At 35.4% G+C, this 21,429-nt stretch overlaps 1 protein-coding gene across 3 annotated transcripts in view; it reads left to right on the forward strand.

The window, feature by feature from the left end:
- Positions 1-21,429, forward strand: part of PTPRN2 (protein tyrosine phosphatase receptor type N2) — a 632,482-nt gene that overhangs the window by 269,137 nt on the left and 341,916 nt on the right. For all 3 annotated transcript variants that reach the window (XM_088055089.1, XM_088055102.1, XM_088055094.1), the window contains one exon: positions 14,051-14,130. In XM_088055089.1, the coding sequence (XP_087911215.1) occupies positions 14,051-14,130 (80 nt within the window). The remainder of the gene's footprint in view (positions 1-14,050; positions 14,131-21,429) is intronic.

Below are 21,429 nucleotides of genomic sequence, written 5' to 3' on the forward strand. Positions count from 1 at the left end.
TTTCTTTTAAACTGCAGAATTAGCTGCTTATTTTGCATCTATTAATATACAGTCACATGACTGTATGAAAAAAATTGTATGGTCAGTACCTTAAAATGTAGTATGAATTACAGGAAGACCAAACAGGACTGAGCATTCTTTCTATCTATACAATGTTTTTATCAGTCTTTGACTGTTTAAAAATCTATAAATCTGTGAAGGGTTATCCTAAATATCAAACCAGTGAAGAATTCATCCATAATAAATCTTTTTTCAAGAGAATGAGATGGCTCAGGTTAAACCCATAAAGTACTTAAGGGAAGGTGGAGCTGACCAGTAGCTAAAGCAGTAGTAGAAGTTTTAGACAAAGGCCTTGCCAAAAAGTGTTTTGGATTTGTTTTCTTGACATTGCACCACTGTCAGTGGAAAACAGCAAGAATTTGAATACTCTGGTTAGCTCCTCAGTGGTCTCATGGAGAGGGGTTTCAGGAAAAACCTGATGTCATGTCATAGTCACCACGGACATATCAGGAAATATTTCTCAGGAAATATTTCTCAGGAAATATGCTTCTTACATGGGCTAAGGCATCATGGGTGATTTATTTTATTTCACTGGCAGCTAAAAGTATCCTTTTTTTAAAGATTCAATTTTTTGTAAAAATGGGGAAATTATGTAGAAAAAAATATCAGTCAGCCTGGAGAAAGAGGAGTTATAAAAAGGGTGAGCATTTGTCATACTAGCCTACTTTAACTCTGACCTGAGTATTTGCTTGGTCTGGAATTCTCAATACTCTTTTCCCTCCAAGAATTCCCCATGGTTAGAAAGTAGCAGTGTAGACTTGGATTTTTTAGATTATTGCAAAGATTTCAGAGTAATGACATGTTAATGAGAATCTTGGGGTTAATTTAAGAGTACAGACAAAGTCATCACGTAAAATAGCAATAGTGGAAGAACTGAGTAGAGAGGGTGTGGTGAGTTCTTTTAAAGTTCTTTAAATTCTCAGTTACCAGTTTATTGTCCTTTTCTCTGAAAAAAAATAAACAAAGGAAAATGAAAGGAACTGCTTCACTAATAAATTACTGCCTTTAGTTAGTTTTGTCTGCAAATATTTTTCATTCTTCCCTATATTTTTAGTTTTTTGATGTGCTTTGGAGTTACTTAAGTGGACAATTGCTTTTGCCATGGATTCTTACCAACACCCTGTGTTAGCTCTTGATTGTTGGTGCTTGATGCTTGGTAGTAATCAGCTTATTTTATCTTCTGTCTTTCACAGTCCTGCCAACTTTAATTGATAGGCTTCAGTTCACAGGATATCCCCAGGCTTGGCTTCCACAGCATCCAGTCCATTTCTACAGCCGATTTGTTGTCAAATTTGCATTGACATAAACTTTGCTCACTCTGTGAAGCAGATGAGTGGGAATAGATTGAGGGAATTCAGAATTAGAAATATTTCAATGTTAAAAAAAGATCCAGCATGTTAGTTGTCACTTTTGGATACAGCCTGGATCTTTATGGAAGTAATAGTTATGCTTAATATGTTTTGTTAATGGTTATGTAGCTGTCAAATAAATTCCATTATTTCTTATTACATCATTAGAGACCATTAAAAGGATATTAGCATGCTGATGTAATTATGCAAGCAGACGTAAAATTACTATAGTTATGATTTTATAATCTAATTATGGGTGTCCAATGCCCCTGGTGATTGATTGTTGGACTGGTATCAGGGATTGAAGTCAGATGTGTACTAATGTTTAGTTTGTATCTATTTTCTTTAAAAAAAATATGACTTTGCAATCTCCAGCATTGGCCTTCTTCATGTAATTGAGTTATTCACAACATGAGACTTTATAAAAGAAACATTCAAATGTAATAAAATAAAAATACCAAAATCTCTAAGCTCAACTTTGAAAGACATGGAATGGACACATAATTAATAGTCAAAGTCATTGATTAGAGCATAAACTGGTTTCTGATGAGAATACAAATTTTTGAATTTGTATTTAATGTTCTCACATTTGGGGTATGCCAACATAGTAAAGGGAAAGTTTCAGCTCTGACCTTAGGTAAGCACCTTTGTATGGAAAGAAAACAGATTATTCTGATTTCATAGTTTTTCAGGCCTTATATCATTCTCAGCCTCCAGTTAAGAGTGAGATTTTCAGCTGAATATTACATTCTCTCTAGAGTGATATGATTTTCCCAATTGCCATTGAGGATCTTTTGCTCTAAGTGTCTCTTTTTTCCCCATTTTGTTCTGCTTTAGCTTCCTCCACTCATTTATCTTAATGGCAGTTTCCTCATTTTTGCCATCTAATATACCAAAGCTTGCTACTCAAAGAACTGAACTTTCAGGAGATGTGCTAACTTGACCAGCATTTCCATTTTCATGTATAATTTTTCAGCAGAAAACCTCTAGCAGAGCACTCTATATTCATTCCATGAAATTACATTAATCTCAATCTGCTGTTGTTGTTTTGAAGTGTAACAATTCAGTATATGACCATATAATCTATATATATAATGTTGAGAATGAACAGGACACTTAGGCTAAATTTGAAATGCTAATATAAATAGATTTTTTTAAGTTGAAAAGGCTGATTCTGATTATCTAATATAATGTCCTGGATTGCAAAGACATTTCATTTAACCATTATTCCCCTACCATGAATTTATGAATCTATATTGTGCATCCAGAGCTAAGTTAAAAGACCAAATCCCTCAACTTTCAGAGTCTAAATCTCCAAAATCCAGGATTCAGGCTGGTTGTTCAGCTTTCACCCTCACAGTGCTCCCTACCACACTGGAACTACAGGTGAATTCAGTGTTTACTTAAATAGTTTATCATATGAAAAATGAAAAATTCAGGTTAACTGAAGGTATACAAGGAAATCATATGAAGACTTCAGCTGAAATACCTTTCAAATTTTCTAGCAGACACAGATATGTGATTTGACATTTGGAAAAGAAAATATATAAATTCAAAGTAATAACTAGTTTCAAAATTTAACTAAGCTTGGCTTATAAGGAAAATGCTTTTATTTAGGCGATAAAGATAAACAAAACATTGACTTTGGGCTGAACTCCATCCATTTTTTTATTTTGTTTTGTTCCGGTGACCAATCTTTTGAATAACACTAATTATGATAGACTTCTGAAATATTGAATCACATCTATGTATTTTTCTACAGCCAACTGTTTTATTTCATGAGCAGAAAAGAAATCCTCAGTTAATGAGTAGCTCTTCAATTTTCCATTTTATTTTCATTGTTCAATGTGTGACTTCAGGTTTTATTTATATTGCACTTTATTCAAATTCTGCTTTGAGGTCAGAAACCCCATTTCCTTCTGTTTTAGTTTGTGAGTTTTTTTCCTATAGTGCTCTTCACTACACTATCAAAATGCTTGGCAAACATGAATTGATATATTTAACTCATATGAGGTATGGGATTTTATTAGGACCATCCAGAGCTGGAGTAATGCATGAAAAGATTAGTGTCAAAGCATTTACCGCTATGAGGTGTCCAGTGTCTCAGTGCATACTTACTCAGCCTTTTCTGAAATGAACTTTCCTGACTGAGACAGAGATCCCATTGGCTTCAGTCTGCTGAGCATTCAATTTCCTGAGCATTCAGTAGTCCCAGAAGTCAGCTCTCCATTCAGACACTGGTATTTGGCCTTTAAATAAATTAATTCCTGAAATTATTTTTCCTCAAATGAACTGTGATAGATTCCATCAGAATTTAAAGTAACAGTAGGGCCTTTAAATCTTTGTTATTCTATACTTCATTTGCAACTGACTTGCTGAAGTCTGATAAAATTGAAATTAAGGCCCCAAAACATTGAAAATATTGGTCTTCTCTACTATTTGACCAGCATTCATCTTTGGATTTTAAGGATCCTACTGAAAAAAAACTTTTAAAAGACAGGCTGCATTTCTGTATTTGAAGTAAGATTGATTTTTCCTGTTATACAGTAGCTTGGCCATACCGTTAATCATGTTTTTTTAATAGTTTTGTGTAAACAGTGATTTTAACAAAAGCTTGAATTTGGAAGGCTTATCATGAGCACAGTTACAGGCATGTTCTTTTTGTACTTCAAATCTCTTGTTTGCAAGTACTGGAGTTAGAGACATTTTGCACTTCCTTTTCAAAGAGCAGGCCTTACACAACCAAACCAAACCCTGCCTGTCATTATCCCTGCTCTTAGGAAGAGCTGGAACTGTTGGGCTGGAAGAAATACAATTTGAAAAGCCAGCCAACCATCCCAATGAAAAGAACTTGAACTGAGAAGGATATCTGAAAATCAAACCGAGTGGTGAAAGTTTGGAGAAGCTTAAAACACTTTGAAATCGGAAGTGTTGGGCAGGCAGAGTGGTGAGCGGATCTCCCAGCCTCACCTATTACAAACGCGCATTGGCTGTAGTGTCCTAATCATGCGCTGTAGGTTTTGTTCATTGTTTGCCGTGTTATTTTTATAACACCTGAAAAAGTCAATTGACTACTTAATCATACTCAGTCATCCAGAACCTAAGCACTGGAACAGTACTTGGCATTTTCACTTCTTTGTGCTGATGGGTTATGACATGTGGAGTATGTATGCTCTAAATGTAAACAACTCGAGAAATTATCGAGAGGCAGGATGGATAGTGTGAGGGAGGATTATTTAACCACTGAGCAGTGGTATGACAGGTAGCACAGGGTCTTGTTAGGTTTGTATTTGAAAAGTTCCCTCCATTGTGCAGATTCTCCATGATTCCATTGATTCCTTGATTTGGTGTGATTAATCTTTTCTTGTGTTGTATGTTGAACATGTGTAGATTAATTTTCTTGCAAAGTTTTTTTCCCAGATTGGCAGATTCTGGATTCTGCTGTCTATGTAATTTAAATTTACTGAAAGGAATGTTCTATAACTCATCCTGCTCTCTTTAAGATGCTGTAATATTAACTAGAAGTAGATTTTGGTTTTTTAATTTCCACCCTATTTGTTGTCTAGAAATTAAGCAAGATTTGTATTTCAATTTGAACTGTACCATGCTTAGTCTCAATAAAAAGATAGACCTTTCAAGAAAGTTGAGCAGTATTTGTCATCTGCTCTCTGACTTTGAACAGCAAACAAACAACTGTGGTTATTTGACATAATCATGTTTAAAGTGTTATAAAAACATAACTCAGAAATAATGGAACTACTTTGATTCAAGCTTGACTTTTCCCACAGATTTAATGAGTCTGGGAAACAAATTATGTGAAAAATGTATTGCTGTAACTCACTGAATGCAGGCATTTATAAGAATTTACATTGTGTTTTCTGGTACATATTGTCTCATTTGACAACTAATTTATAATATAAAGATTCATCACTTTTTAGAAGAATGATGATAAGGAAAAAAAAATGGTAAAAATTTAAACTATGCATTTCCTTACTTAAAAATGAGTGATTCCACAACCTTAGCATTACATTAGTCTTTTGGCTTTTCCCCCTGAGGTACAATACATTTTGTGTTCTTTTCTTCAATGAATGTGCATATAACCAAGATAATTTTGCCTTTTCCAGTCTAACTTTCCTGCTAGAAAAAATATAAAAATCATTAAAATAACAGGAAGGATTTTGGCCTACAGCATTTTATGAATTCTAGGTTACAAAAGAGAAAGACCATAAAATCTAAGGAGATTTTTGCAAATAATATATATGGCGCTTGGCTTTCCATTACAACATTTCATCTTATTAAAACAGAGGATTTGCACCTTCATAATCAAAAGCAAAATGAATCCACTATTATTGATACATTTCCATGAACTTCTGGGTCCTTTCTCAAGAGAAGGTTTTTACAGATATGTGAACTTCTGAAGTCTGTCTTTTTTTAACTTCATATTTCTCTACTACTTATCTTTCTGTGTGACTGAGAATGCCATCATATTCCTTTTTTAATAAAACCAAAGTTCATAACATTATAGGGTAGGTAGGATATACTCCTTTCTTTCAAGGAAGTCATTGAGTGTGTGCCATTGTATTTAATTTGTTTAACACTTTACATATTATTTGCAGGTAATAATTTCCATTCTACAGATGGGTAGATTGAAACCTAAGGCAGTTTGCTTCATTTTCCCTAAAATGATGCAGGACTTGATGACAGATATGAGAACAGAAAGAGAGAACTGTGATTCTCACTCTTGAACTAAAACTTCATCCACAAATAGAATTACTAATATTAGAAATGAAAAAAAAAATAAAGTTTTCATCTAGGGATTTGTTTAAAAGAATAACCTCTTAGAAGAAATATAAAAATTATTTTATGTGTATGTCTGTCTTGATCCTTCTGCCCTTGGCTACCTGATTCTCCTAGAAGTACAAACATACATTTTCTTCTCTCATTTTGTGACTTGGATGGTTGGATTTCATGAGTATTACATGCCTGCTGACCCAACCAAAAAAGATAAACAATTTTTTAGCATTTTTGTTACTGCCTAGCTAGTAAATATTGCATAAACAGGCCAATAAGTTGAATTATAACTTGCCTGTGGAAGGGTTTGTATTCCGTAAGAGCCATAAAGACAGAGCAAATATACATCTGTAGGTACAACTGAAAAAGACCAATAAATTCCACTTGCAGTGCCTCCTTTGCCAGGGAAATATCTTGACCTCAGAGCTGGCAGGGGAGCCTCAAGAACAAATCTTCTTATTGGTGTTCTCAGAGCTAAAGGAGAAGCCAACAGGTCCTTCTGAGGACAAGCAGAAGAGCTGTGCTTGCAGCACTCAGAATTTGGTAACCTTTTGAACTAAGACTGCAGCAAAGTTTGGGGTTCTTTTGTCTTTGGTTGTGCTGCCTAATACTGATGCAAGAAACATGTGTCCTACATGGATCCTATCAAAGCTCTGAGCTTTCCGAACCTGGACCTCTATAACAACCCTAACATGTGAGTCATGATCCTCATTAAGGATTAAAAGTCACTTGTGCAAGTGGAGCAAAAGGTGACTGTCATCCCAGCAGACAAATTTTATACCAGTTCCATTAACAACACAGGTGTGTAGTGGGTGAGGAGGGCTGAAGCCAGTAAAATCCATTGAAGGCTTACTGGGTGAAAATTAAAAATGTCTGCCCTTTGTAGATATAAAAGTATAAAGAAGGAGAATGGAAATATTAATAGAATGCTTTTTTTTTTTTTTTAATGACATAAATTTTATCCTTTAGCTTAATCCTTGGGGAGTGGAAGAAAAATCACTGTACATTTAAGAAGCTTTTTGAGACCATTTTGCCCCCCCTCACAGGGTCCAAACCTTTTTTTTTTACCATAAGAAATTATAGCGCTTGTATGGTTTGTTCTTTTAAATACTGTAATTAAGAACCTTATTTGCATGGCAGGCAAAGCTGGCAACTTTCATGTACTCAGTGTGGTGAAAATGTCAAGTTTCATGGCTTGTGACAGATTAATAGAAAAATTATTTTAAAACTCTGCAAATTATTCATAGATATTGAGTAATCATCAAAAGTTGCATTTTGTGAAGAATAAAAATAGGGCAAACTGAGTGTAGCATCAATCTCTAAATTAAGCGTTGTCTCTTTTTAAAATCATTTAAATTGTAGGCTTAGCAAAATAATCTTCACCTCAGATGAAGTAAGTTGTAAAATCTTTAAAATACTCTTTCATCATCTTTTGCAATGTAAATTAGGATCAGTGTACTTAGCACAATTTTGATGCATATAGATTAAATGATTAATACAAAATTAATGATTAATGTAAAACAATTAAAGCTCCATCTTTTAGTATCGGTATCAGAGACCCACAAGCCATGGACTGCTGTTATTGGAAAGTATCCCTTTCTGGACCAGTCATCCCTTTTCTGTGACTTCAGTCTGGAAATTATTCTAATGACGGTAGTGTGTCAGGCATTTCATTATTTGAACACCTTGCAACCTCTTCTGTGCCCCTGAAATGCTGCTCTGTGCAGTCACTCCTCAGCACTTATTGTGACAGGGGGAGAGAAGAGGGCACCACAAGGTCTTACCTGGTTTATGAAGAATGTAACTAGCAGAAGTAAGTCTGGGCTGCAGCTATCAAATCCAGACCAAATTTTGTTTCTATGTAGCTACATTTGCAAGATATGATTGCTCTGAAACTGTCAGTCTTTCTAATCTTTGTGGTCTACCTGTTATCCCTTCCAGCTGCCTGGTGAAAACCCCTCTAATGAAATTCAAGCAGTGATAGGAACTCAGCCACTACCTGGTGGGCACTGCAATTAGTGTCTCCCTTAGCAAGGATTTTGCTTTTCCATCTTCAGCACCTGGTCACTGTCCATGTAACCAGGTGTCACCAGGTGTAATGCCAGTACAAAAAGTCCTTAACTTTCTCTCTCCATGCTGTGTTTAGTGTAGGAACACTTCAGAGAATGCTGTAAATTGTTCATGCTTAGTGTATATGAAGGATATAAATATTAATATTTACTTATTTAATTATAATATATTACTTGCTGTATTGCAGGGTTTTCTGGAACACTGCATCATTCTGCACTTTAAGGAGCATGTTGAGAGTTTCCTGAGAAGGGCTCAAAAAACTCATTTTGCTAAAAAAGAAAAAGATTTTTTTTTTAATTGATCACTGGCTGTGCATACATACCTGTCAATAGGAATGTGAGAATACATACAGTTTCACATTGATATTTCTGCAGTCCAGGTGCAAAGTGAAGCAAATCATTGAACAGTAAAGATATTAAAGAGTGAGAGATGCGTGCCTTTTTAGTATTAAGTCTGAGTGATGATCAATAATTCCCTACTCAACAGTTCAGTGATGTTATTTTGTAGTGGGTCAGCACAGCACATCCTTTTCAAGCTTTCCTGATTCTTTGAATCTCAATCAGGTACCTGCTTGTGTAATGTAAATACAGTAAGATGCAATGATTCACAAAATAAATTCTGGTCAGCAGTTTTGGTCAAAAATGTTGGTCAAACTTGAATCAAGTAGTAAACTGATTTACAGGTACTCTGAGTATCAGAAGGAGAACAAACTAGCCAGTGTACACTTCTTAATCCATTAATGTATTATGTGTCAGTGTCCAGCTACAATTTTTTGCCTTTGCTTTTCTCTGTAAATCATGATGTAGAAACATACTGTAGTATAAAAATGCCTCTGCTAATTATGTGCTTTTCCCCATTGATTTGATTTGACATAAGTATGTTTATATACCTCTAAATATAATATATAAAACAGTTTTTAACTGCAAGAGCAGAGCATCTTGTTTTTTCCAAAATTGAGAATGTGAAAAGGAGGCTTCAGTGCAGTATAAACAATGGACATAAGCTTCAAATTCCTAAACACAGAAAGCATAGAAATGTGTACACATTGCAAGTCATTAGTTCAAGGCCACCAAACGTTTCCTGAGACAATTACCTTCACTGCTATAAAATTTGCTTTGCACAGTCCTCTGGAGCGTTGCTAATTGCTTTTCTTAACCTCCGGAGATTAAAGGATTTTGAAATGAACATATAGACAAGTAGTGACTTTAATTTCAAATCTAAGCTTTATTAAGGCAAGCCCTGTTTTATAAAATAGGGTCATTAAGAGAATGTTTCATGTTGGAAATAGCCAATTCTAATCTCTTCATCTTCCCCCAGTCTTGAGAAATTGCACTTTGCCTGGATCTTAAAAATGAGATGCCACCTCAGATCGTTTCCATCTGGCATCAGCTCTATGTCTCATCTTCAGGAGCACACAGACCCATGTTGTTGGCACTTGCTTCTCAAATCCTTTTCCACTAGGGGGTATGATAGACTGTGACTGCATCTCTCAGAGTACATGCGGTGTGATACTGTAATGCTTAAGTACACGCACACGAGGGAGAGGAGCAGGCATGAAAAGCTTGGTACATAATTTATGGAGATTTAAATCCTGTCATTCATAAATATAATTATAACCTACGGCTTGAAAGTGATATGGACCTTGCCATATTGATCACGCTCCAGCTCTGTTTATCCAGATCATTCATTTGTTGACAGGGAAAATATAAGAATGCTGTTAAGAATGTTTAGTCGTAAAACAATTAACAAAAGGGAATACTTGTATTTTACACAAAGAATATTCTTTTTTTCTGTGTGTATTGTGCACCCTCCCACCTTCAGATGGGAAATATAAACCCAAGGGGAGGGGATATTATTAAATCAGCAATCAACCTTCAAGTCATTTTGGTATAAACACTGTAATTATTTCATCTCTAGTAAACAGAATAAAAGACAACAGCACATAAGGGTGACAATTTGCAATATGCTTCGAATGTCTTTGTAAAATAACCCCTTATTATGACTGAAGGCAACATTGTTGTAAGTAAAAAAAAAATAAAAAGGCAAAAGTTGTGACAGCCAACGGGGGGGAAATTAATTGGTAAAGTTTGAATAATAAATTTAGCAGGTCATTGCAACAGACAATTTTGTGTGGGAGTAAGTCACTATTTATTAGCCTTGAAGTTAGAACTGCTTACCTTTATTCAAAAAAAATTGTAAAGAAGTATAAGAAAAAAGTGGTAAGTGCAATTACATTGTATAGTCCAGAGTCCTTCTAAAATTCACAATCTTCACTGACTTAAGTGAGTGTAAGTTCATTTGTGTCAGAAAAAATTTACTGCATTTTTACATGGGGGTAACTGTAGTAGCATGCAGCTCAGGGTAGGGATAGACAAAAAATACCATCTAACATTTTTAACCTCAGTTGCAGCAGATGTCAGATGTGGGTGAGGTTTCAGCCTGGACAGTGTGGTTTCTGTGTGACTGTTTTCTCCTGCCCAGCTGGTGAGTGCTGCCTGGGGTAAGGTACCAGGCAGCAGTGCTGCCTCTGCTCCTCCAGCACCTCTCTCATCTGTGGGAATGGTTTGCTTGCAGTTCAGCAGCTTATAAATAAATGTGTGCACTTCGGTGAGCCTCTGTATTTAGAGCAGTTTGAAGACATTGCAGTAAGTGTTATGCAGATTTCAGAGTCTGACACAGGAAAGTCTCATCTACTCAACTTAAAGTTCCTATCAGGGGTGCATTTTATACATCTTGGAACCTTTTTTCAGGCTGGTCAACCTCTTGTTAAAAAGTCTTTTAAAAATATTTTGCAGTAAAATAATTAATGGTTTTGTTTAAATGTTCTCATCCAAGACATAATGAACAGTGAGGAATTCCCTAAAGGGCATCTTTTGTTATTGAAATGTTTATTTATTGAGTGCTTTTGCCAGAAGTCCCCCATGAGAAAAATCTCATTTTATGAGCTCCTGAAGCAGTCAGTTCCCAAAACATCAAGTAGAAATGCAATTTTGACCAAGTAATCTCAAGGTCTTTTGTTTGCTTTTAAATAAACAGAATGCCAATTTGCAAAAAGTTGTGACAAAAGCCGTTTTATTTTCTGTATTTTGCAAGTATTCCTAGTGAAGCCATGCTGATGTGATGCTCAGGTGATTTCTTGCATACAAGAATTCAATTGCTACAGTAGAGGAATACAATGGCCCACAGAGCAACATATGAGTGGGTGTTTTAAATGATTCTGAGATTTATTTGTTCCTGCAAGAGGATGGTCTTAACTCAGTATCATCCCACTTGCACAAGGAATTTTTTTCTTTGTCTTGTTTTTTGTTCTTGTTTTCCCTGAGCAGTGAGGAGAAATGACAGTACTTGTGGCAACACTGATGTGGGCATGAGTTGGATCTTCTCGTGTTCCTGGGTTCTCCAGGTGGAGTCAGTAGAGAGTAGTGGGATGGTTGCTGACAGGCTTCACTCCTTGGAAATCCCTGTCTCTCACTGCCTGGGCTGGGTCACTGAAATGATCCAGTTTTAATCTATATGATTTTACTGATGCCAGGAAGTGCAGGGCTGCAGGGAGTGGGGCAAGACAGGAGAAGTGGGAGGAAGTGGGGAGCAGCTGAGAGATAAAAGTAAAATATTCAGATAAGGGAAGGAGGGCAGGGAACTTTCTGTCTTTGTGGATAGAGCTGAAGTGCAATTACATTGTCGCTGAAATTTTGTGTTGGTTCTACGTTCTCAGCTATAATGGCCTATGCGTAAAGATTTGGGGGGAATATCTGAAATTAGTTTTTCTTTCCCTGCTATCTTGGTCATGCAAGAGCTGTGGACTGGGGTGGTGGTGCTATTATTTAAAGCAGACTGCTAATGGCACTGTAAATATCTGAGCAGCTGAAGAGGAATCAGCATTTCTCTTATGTTTGCAACACAGAAAGAAGGACAGTGCAAGATTAGTTAGTGCTTGGTATCCTGAAACAGGTGCATTTTATGGTTGATTATCTCAGGGTTAGTGGCAGAATAGTCTGGATTTTTGTAAAACAGTTATCTCAAATAAAAAGTACTTTGCAATCATTGATTATTTTAATCTATAACATTAATATGATATTGAAAAATGTTTTATAATTGCCTGGCATTATTTAAAGTGTTTCTTGACCATCAGTGACCAGGCTTTTAGAGTGTCCTTTAACAGTAAAATCTGTATTCTTTTTCTCCCCTCCTCCGAAGAGTACTTTGAGAAAAATGATTGATTAGTGGCAGTCCCTGTTAACTCCAGAATAAAATGTGTGCAGTGCATGCTTTGCTAGTAAAAGATGAAAGGATATTCCTTATCCTTATTCTTACTCTGATTCCCTTTGTGACCTCAAAGCAAAGTCTTATAGTTAAGAAAAGGTTTTTTCTGCCTGAAATGGAAAAAGTTTAAAGGTATTTCTGTCTAGGATATATGTGATGCAATTAAGCACACTTCATTAAGTGCTCTCCATTCTATGATTGTAAGAGGTGAACATTTTACTAAAAGAATAACTAAATACTTCGTTTCAAGCCCTGCAAGAAAATATTTTTCAAGTTACTTCTTTTATCCAACAGTTCTTCTGATTTTATTCTCTCCTAAGCCACAGCAATAGGATGTCAAAAGCTGTTACATGTACAGTTCCAGCCCATGCACTTCACCTTTTGAGCAGGGTTGCTCATCATAGTATAAATGTAATTCTTTTCACTGATATTATGAGTTAAAACAACCCTAGGAACTTGCATAATACATATTATGTAAGTAAACTTCTATAAAATAGTGCCAATTTTTGTTTTTCTTGAGACTCTTCACTCTTATTTTCTGTAAATTCTTGCATTATAATTTATATAGTCTCCTGTTCCCCAGAAATTTTTCTTCAAAAATACATTCACTGTATTTTTATGTGTATTTTTCTTACATGATTTTAAATAAGTATTTAAGCATAGTTTGAAGGACATCACACCTGAAATTTCTTCTTTTCTTTCATCAGATATACATGTAAGGTGTTTATTGGGATGGATGACAATTAATGCAACATTACTAATACAGATTTATTTTTCCTTAAAATTGTCCAATGATATTTTTTGGTGACACTCTGAGTACAATGCCACTCTACATCTGGCTAATCAGTACTTTCCTCTGTAAATGTCTTATAGATTTTAGTTCCATAAAGGACCATCAGGCTACATGCAGAAAGGTCTCCACGGAGTCAAATAATTTCCCCTCAGAAATTGTTCCAAGAGGTGATCACCTCTGTTGTTAAATTATAAATACTTTGTGGTATTTTTCTGCTCAAAACCACCTATTGGATCAGATATGTCCAGGATCTCTTCTCCACACATATTCTTGCAGAATATGATTAAGATAAATATTTTGAGTTTCTCTATTGTCCCTCTGATTTGCAGTTGTGACAAGAGGAACTGAAGTTGTGTTGATATTAGGAATATAAAATGTGAAAATACATGTAATCTTTGGATGCTGAATTCCAGTGATGATCTATGCTGTACTTGAGTGAATAGCAATTTCAGTGTCTCCATTTTGCCATCTTCATAACAAGAATATTATTTACAGGAGCGTTCTGAAGTTTAGTTAATGTCATTCAAATTCTTTCAGACGGGCACAAAATACACACAGGAAACCACAAGAGGTATAAAAATGTATGCAAATGTAGCTAATGAAGCAAAAGGAAGAGGGCTAAATGGTGTCTTAATAGGTTCTCTTTAAAAGCCTATTTTGATAAGGAATATTATGCCATGTCTCTTGATTATGAATCTTACATTTTTTTAATAATCTCTTTCAGTGTGCTGGGACCAGCTGTGACCTTCCGAGTGCACTCAAACCTCCAAAATATTTCAACTGCAGATGTTGCCAAAGAAGCAGGTAAGTCCCTGTCCTCCTTTCCCAAACTGTGACCACCCATGTTCGTTTAGCAGTCAGTACCACTGTAGACAGCACAGACACATCCTGTTTCCCCAGAGGAAGACATTTAAAGGGAGAGACAGTTGAGAGGTGAGTGGCACATGGTAAACTGAAGTTTAACATCTTTGAGTCCATTAAAACTGTTTGAGATTTCCTTGTTTGTCAAGAAAATTAAATAGAGGCTTATAGTCAAATTCCAGCATGGTGAAAAACTCTTAAGTGTTGTCAAAAACTCAAAAAACCACATTAGTCATTTGTAAAAGAGGATGTAATACTTTCACTTTTCTGATAGTTTTTTTCAGGGAACAAAAATGTTATTACACCTTAGCCTTAATTTCTGGAGCAAAAAAATAGTAGAAATATGCCTTTGTCGGTGTGCTATTTAAACAGTTTCAATGACAAGTTGATCTTGGAAATAAAGGTTGTATTTCTAGAATTAAGCTGCTTTTGAATAAGTACCACTGTTCTAATGACTCCTTTTTAGCTTGGCTATTACCTATGTTATGGAGTTGACTGCAAGAAATAATTTCTGCAAGGTATCTGAATTGATAACTGATTTGCCTCCAAATTCAATTTGATAGGCTTTAAAAATCAGAAATGAACATGTTGCAATATTACTTGAAAACAGAAACAAGAAAAGTTCATGTAAATAAGGATTGGGGTCCCCAGTGTTCATTAAATTCTCCTTTTGCTTTCACCATGGATGAATTTAGTGACAGAAAGAACTGGGGTGGCTCCTATGCCAGAACTTTCCTTTGCAGAACCCTTTGCATTGGAGAAGGGTCTTGTTAACTGGTGATTAAAGAGTAGCAAGGGTTTATCATGTCAAAAAGCCCTAGATGTGTACTGTCAGAACTCAAAAATTACGATAAATACTGAATTTTGTGACTCATGAATGGGTATGATTCTTTTCCTGGGAAAAATTAATATGGCTTTTATAACAGTGACTTCCCCTGTCTTGTAAACATGTTGAATCTCTCTGAAAGGATCAACAAATATGATGATGTTGGTAGAGCCTGCCTGAATTGCCAGAGGCTTTTGACAAGGTCTTCCCAGAAATTTTGAAGGAAACAAATAGTTTCTCAGAATGTGGAATATGGAGCAGAAAAATGGTGAATAGATAATTGGTTAGGAGGCAAGAAACAGAGATTAGGAATAAAGTATTAGTTTTCTAAAAGGCTAAGATAGTGAAAATAAAAGGTGGAAGGATCTCTGCTGGGACTGTAATATTCAACATAGCTATAAGTGAATTAGAAAAGTGTGAGCAGGAAGGTAAGAAATCCTGCTAATACTGAATTATTCACAGTATTGAAGGTGAAAGTTGATCTTAGAAATGTATAAAGCTCAGTGAATTGACTCAAAATGGCAGATGAATTTCACTGTAAATTACTGTAAAAAATTTCATATGGAGAAAAAATAGCTTTGAATACAAGGTCTACGTAGTAATGTAGTTAGTGTAGTAATAAGTAATTTGATGAAAATGACAGTTCTGTCTCCATTACCTGTTGAACGAGGAAAGTGGTTTTATGAATTATTTGGAAAGGAATAGAAAATAGAATAATATCATTTGTTCTTTCATAAATATGTCCTTTGTCTGTATTTAAATACCACATATAGTACTGCTTTTCATATCTCAGAGATCTGAAATTCTGGCTGAAATGGAAAGATTCAGGGAAAGGCAGAAGGCATTACTGTAAGTATGGAACATCTTGCATATAACAAGTGGTGCAGTAAGAAAGGAAACTTTATTTTGGAAAAAAAAGATAAAAATGTATGTTATAAGAAATGTCTGTCAGGTCTAGAGTTGCACAGTGAATGTGGACAGGACTGTATAATTAGTTTTGCAGTGCAAGAGGAGATGAAACTGACAAAAGGAAGGTTTAAAAAAATCTGAATGCAGTTTATATTTTTTACAGTTGTGCATAATGAGGCTTACATGTGTTCAAAAATTTACATGTAAGGAAATTAATGGAATTGGCATCCACTGAAATTTAGCAAGACTGTGGAAACATTGTCAAGTCCAGGAAATTCCTGATGTGTCTTGGCCTGTTCCTAACAAGCTACTCTGAAAAGTAAAAATGCTTGTTTATTTCAGCAAAACTCAAGATATAACATTCTGGTTTTTTGGTTTTTTTTACTGCTGGAATCAAAGTAGTTGTTTTCAACTTTAACTTGAATGCTGCTGACAAAATAGAGAGGTTCTGGGGACAAAATAATGCTGCCCCAGAGAAAGGGCAACCAAGTGGAGAAGGATCTGGAACATAAACCCTGTGAGGAGCGGCTAGGAGAGCTGGAGGTGTTACCCCTGGAAAAAAAGGAGGCTTAGGGGAGGTTTTATCACTCCCTGCAATGACCTGAAAGGAGGGTGCAGTAAGGTGAAGGTCAGTCTCTTCTCTAAGACAAATGACAGAAAAAGGGAAAATAGCCTCAAGCTGTGCCAGAGGAGGTTTGGGTTTGATATTAGGAAAAATGTGGTAAAAAGGGGTGGTTAAGCCCTGGAGCAGAGTGTCCAGGGAAGTATTGGAGTCACCATCCCTGGAAGTATTCAAAACCAAACAGACATGGCACTTTGGGATATAGTTCAGTGGGCATGGTGGTATTTGGTTAAGGTTGGACTTCATGGTCTTGGAGGTCTTTTCCAACCATAATGTTCCATGATTCTATGAATTTCTGCAGATTCACCAATCTAAATTCATATTTTATACAGTAATTTTATCTGCTCTTTAGTACATTAATATCCCAGGCATTTTCTAAATTGTTTGCTTAGTGAATTAAAAGTTTCAGGTTTTGATGGCTGCAGAAAGAGGTTTATAGGAGTTTTACATAAACTTCTCTTGGTATTTCAGTGTGGCCATAGTATTGTCATGAATAACCTTGTGTTTGTCCTTAAAAAAAAAAAAAAAAAAGAAGAAGAAAGAAAGAAAAAGAGCTCACAATTCTATCCATCCATCAAATATTTTAAATTTTAAAAGTATCTTATTTTTCCTTTCTAACTCATGAAGTTTCAGTGCTTGTCCATGTACTTACTAATCAGTTCATTTATTTTAAGCAAACTTCTTACATCCAGATCTCTAAGCCAAAAATAAATTCTCTTAAAAAATCAACAGCAATGTATACTTACATAAGAAGTTTTTTCAGGCTCTAGTTGTAATTATAAATTTTTTAAGTCAACCGTGTCTTGAAGAAAAGTATTCCAAGTATTTAATTAACCAAGGGAAGCCAAAGGAGAATAAATCAGTGCATACTTCCAAGGTAGGCACAGGTAAATGCATAATTCCATGCTGTACTGCTATTAAGTAACTTGACATTCCTCCAGGAGCTGAGAAAGCAGACCTTGTTTACAGAAAATGGATAGACCAAATGGACAGAAGAATTTCACAATCTGTCACATCCTTAGAAATGAAAAGCATTTGGAAATTGAGCTAATCAGATGCCATAATAACTATAGGAATGCAAATGATTCAGATTTGCAAAAAGGAATCTATTTGTGCAGGTGTTATGTATGTGCAAGTCTCACTGATAGCCACAGGAACAGTTTCTGTGAAGCAGTTCAGTCTTATTATTCATGTAGCATATATTTTTATAACCAAAATGGATACACTTCATAATTTCCTTGCACTATTTAAGGTTTAAATATAGGGAACTATATATAAAGTTTTCCATCCTCCTCTGTGGAGTTTGAAAAATGTTCAGGTTAGAGAAGGCATGGGACCATTTAACAACTATTCAAGGAGGTGAATGACTTAAAATATCCAGTAAAAACCAGAGATAAAGAAGTATGATAATAAAAACGGTTTCCTCTGTTGTCTTGGAGTTTGAGGTTCATTCTTCTTGGTGCACACATGACCTGAAGCAAAATATTTTGAAGCAAAAAAAGCTCTCTAAAATCCTTTAGAGACATTCTTGCTGATGAAACTGTTTTTCTCCAGCAATTTGCAGTTCCAATTCTGAGTAAATGTTTTGATTACTTTTGGTTGGGTTTTTTTTTCAGTTTCTAAGGCTACATAATTATATGGGGAAGCTGACAACAGAGTAATTTAAAATTGTGAATAGCTTGCTTTCTCACATTAACAATACCTTTATTTGTTCTAGAGCTGGACACCCAAGATTTTGTCAGCTTCACACACTTTGACATTCAAATGATAGATTACGTCTTTCCTCAAGTAGCTGTCCTCTGGCTTATTTCTGCTTAATAAGTCAGGTTCAGTGGTGCAGTGTAATTTCATCTCAATGTTTTGAAGAAATAAACTTTCTCAAGACGTAGGTGACCTGCTCTAGGAGTAATTACAGTTGGCACAACATCATTTAGACAAACAAATGTGTATTTCTTTTTTCTTCAATTAAAAATCAAGAGAAACCTAGCAGAGAGCAATTATCAGTAAGATAACTCTATATAAAATTTTAATATATTTGGTATAGAAATGAGGAAAGAAATTGCTTTATATGTAGTCCAGAATCCTTTTAGGCAAGGACAGTGATAGAAAAGTGGAAACTTCTGAAGTTTCCAAACAAATTTTGGCATCAGGTGCTTGTAATGGTCATACTGAAAATATGAAGAGATGTAGGAGGGAGGTTTTGGGCACAGGCACTCAGCACTGCTGAGATGCCTTTTAGTGTTACAGTCATGCTTACATTTCTTCTTGTATTGAAGTGCAACATTTTAGGTGTTTAGGTGAAGACTGAAAAGCAAAGGGCTGTGTGCATGGTGTAGGCATGGTAGTGACAGGGATAAACAGCACAACAAAAGGCAATGCACAACCAGATATGGGGGAATTAACAGGTCTTGTGTGCCTCAGATATCTTGTGATACACACCAGTAAGGAAAGTCAGAAATTTTGATTTATTTAATGTATATATAGGAACATAAAGAAAAGTTTTCAGTTTGGTTTTTTTTTCCTTAATTTCTGTAACTTTTAATTAAACCATTGGTTTGGATGGTTTTGGAGTTAGCTTTTTGTTGTTGTTGTGGCTTTTTTTTACTTTCCTGTTGCCCTCTTGGTGAAATTCACAATTTCACTCTGCACGTGGTCTGAAAGGGACTTTTATTATGACTTAGAGAGTAAGTTGTTGAGTCATACAAACTTCTTGTCTAAAAATCATTTCTCTGCGAGCAATTTAATTCTGAAAATAAAACATCACAAAATTAATTCTGCTGAAACACAAAAATGCAAAAATAATATATTGTTATTCAAATTTTACTCTCTTATGCAATATAACAAGCTAATTTAAATAAAAACAGTGCCTCAAAGTTATTGGAATAGACAAAAAAAAGATATAGAATTTCTCAGCAGTTTTAAATGACTGAAAATGATTAAATCTGTGGTCTTACAGATTTTGAGATTTAGCATTTACAAACTTCGGTCATATCACAGTTGAGCTGAAATATCCATAACGAAAAAAAAATGCAATAGAACTTTTTGACACTGAACATGAATATTTTTGTTGAAGTTGGCAGCTCTGAACAGACAAAAAACCATCCTTAGCTTGTAGCACTTTTGAATGAAACATATACTTCAAACCCCTTAGGGTTAACTTATGCTGCGTAGTGTTTTCAGCTGCTGGTGTCTTATTGGTTTGGAGTGGTCCAGGATATCATAGCTCTTAATTAGGATAACTAAATGGCCAAGTTCTTCACGAGCCTGGATCCAGCTGATGAATAAAGTATTTATGCCTTATTCTGCCTCCAATGTACTGCTTCTCTTGGCATCATGAAATTTGACAATTTTTTTTTGTGCTGGTTTGCTAATAACATCCACCTTGTTTTTCATGGTGACTGTCAGGGCAGGAGATAGGAATTCTGTGTCATCAAAAGGAGGAAACTTCAATTTCAAAAAACAAAATCATTATAGCCAGCCATGGTTTTCTTGCTGACTTTTGGTGTGAGCTTTGGAAGTCTTGAGAGAAGTCTCAGCAAGATGAAGGCTGCTGCTTCAGGCACCAGCATGTCCATGCTGGCAGAGTGTCTTGGTTCCTTTTTCTACCCCACAACTGTGAGCAGTGATGGTTGTTTTGAAAATATTCATTGGTCAGTGACTGTCAGATCATAATTCAGCTGTGATGAAGTAAACAGAAGTTTAAAGTCTTCAGATGATTTCCTTCCCTTTATCTAGATTTTTGTAGACCATGCATTAGATATCTTGCACTCTGACATGGTAACAAAGAGTGTGTCTGTGAATAATTTGAAGTTTATCTTTGAAGAGAACTGACAGCTTCTGTGTCAGAAAATTTGAACAATGTAGCCAGGAGGCTGTGAGGTAGATCTGATTTCACTTGCCATGTCCCTGGTTTAAGTAGGATTACAATTCTTCAGTCTATAATGTGAAACATAAAGATTTGACTCTTAAGTCTTTTGGTGCAAATCCTGGTTTCTTCTACTGAAGCCTCCTTGGTTCATATTGTCCTTTTCACCTCCTGAGCCCTCTGTAGTGGATCGATTTCCTTTCACCTGCTGTATCATCAAAACTATTTGAATTATTTTCCTCAAATCCTTCTGTTGCTGAATAGAGGATGTCATTATGGTTTTAAAGATTATTCAGAAACTGAACTGCCTCCTGCAGTACCAAATGCCTGATACAATGATTAATGAGTTTTCAAGATGGCATTTCTTTCCCACCTCGTTCTTCTGTTGAGAAATAGAACAAGTGAGAAGTGCTACCATTCAGAAAATGTGTCTCAATCCTGAAGAACAAGTACCTGTGGTTATAACTCTTCTCCATGGACTTCTAATTATGGTATTCTTTGCTGTGATTAGTAAGGATGGAATTCATGAAAACATACACTCCTCTCCTCTAAGAATAATGGTGAAGTATCTAATTTTAGGGAGAAATATTTCTTGTCTTTGAAACCACTTTCTCTTTTAATAGAAAACTGCAGAACTTCCTTCTGTTCAATTTATAAAGTGATGTCATCTGTTCTGGCATAAACCCATAAATCCAGTTGCTTAAATATTGGGAATTGTTAAACTGCTTAATAATTTCGTAGACCTGGGGAAGAAAACAAAAAGTGTTCAGTAACATAATGTAGTTAATAGTCTTTATTTTAAAGCAATTATACTTTATGTCATTGCATTCTCATGCCTCTTATTTCCACCCATTCATAGAAAACAGTCAATTAAATGAAAATAAAGAGAACCCCACTATTGGTGTAGAATAGATATTAGAATATTGTGGAATACAATATTTAGTACCTGAACGACACAGTTATACCAAAGGTTCAATGGAAACAGCAGAATTGAAGCTTAGATTGAAACTCGTGTTTTTC

This window comes from Pseudopodoces humilis, chromosome 1 (assembly GCF_049639895.1).
Source record: "Pseudopodoces humilis isolate 2021_Gansu_Grassland_sample_001 chromosome 1, ASM4963989v1, whole genome shotgun sequence".
Classification (NCBI taxonomy): Eukaryota; Metazoa; Chordata; class Aves; order Passeriformes; family Paridae; genus Pseudopodoces; species Pseudopodoces humilis.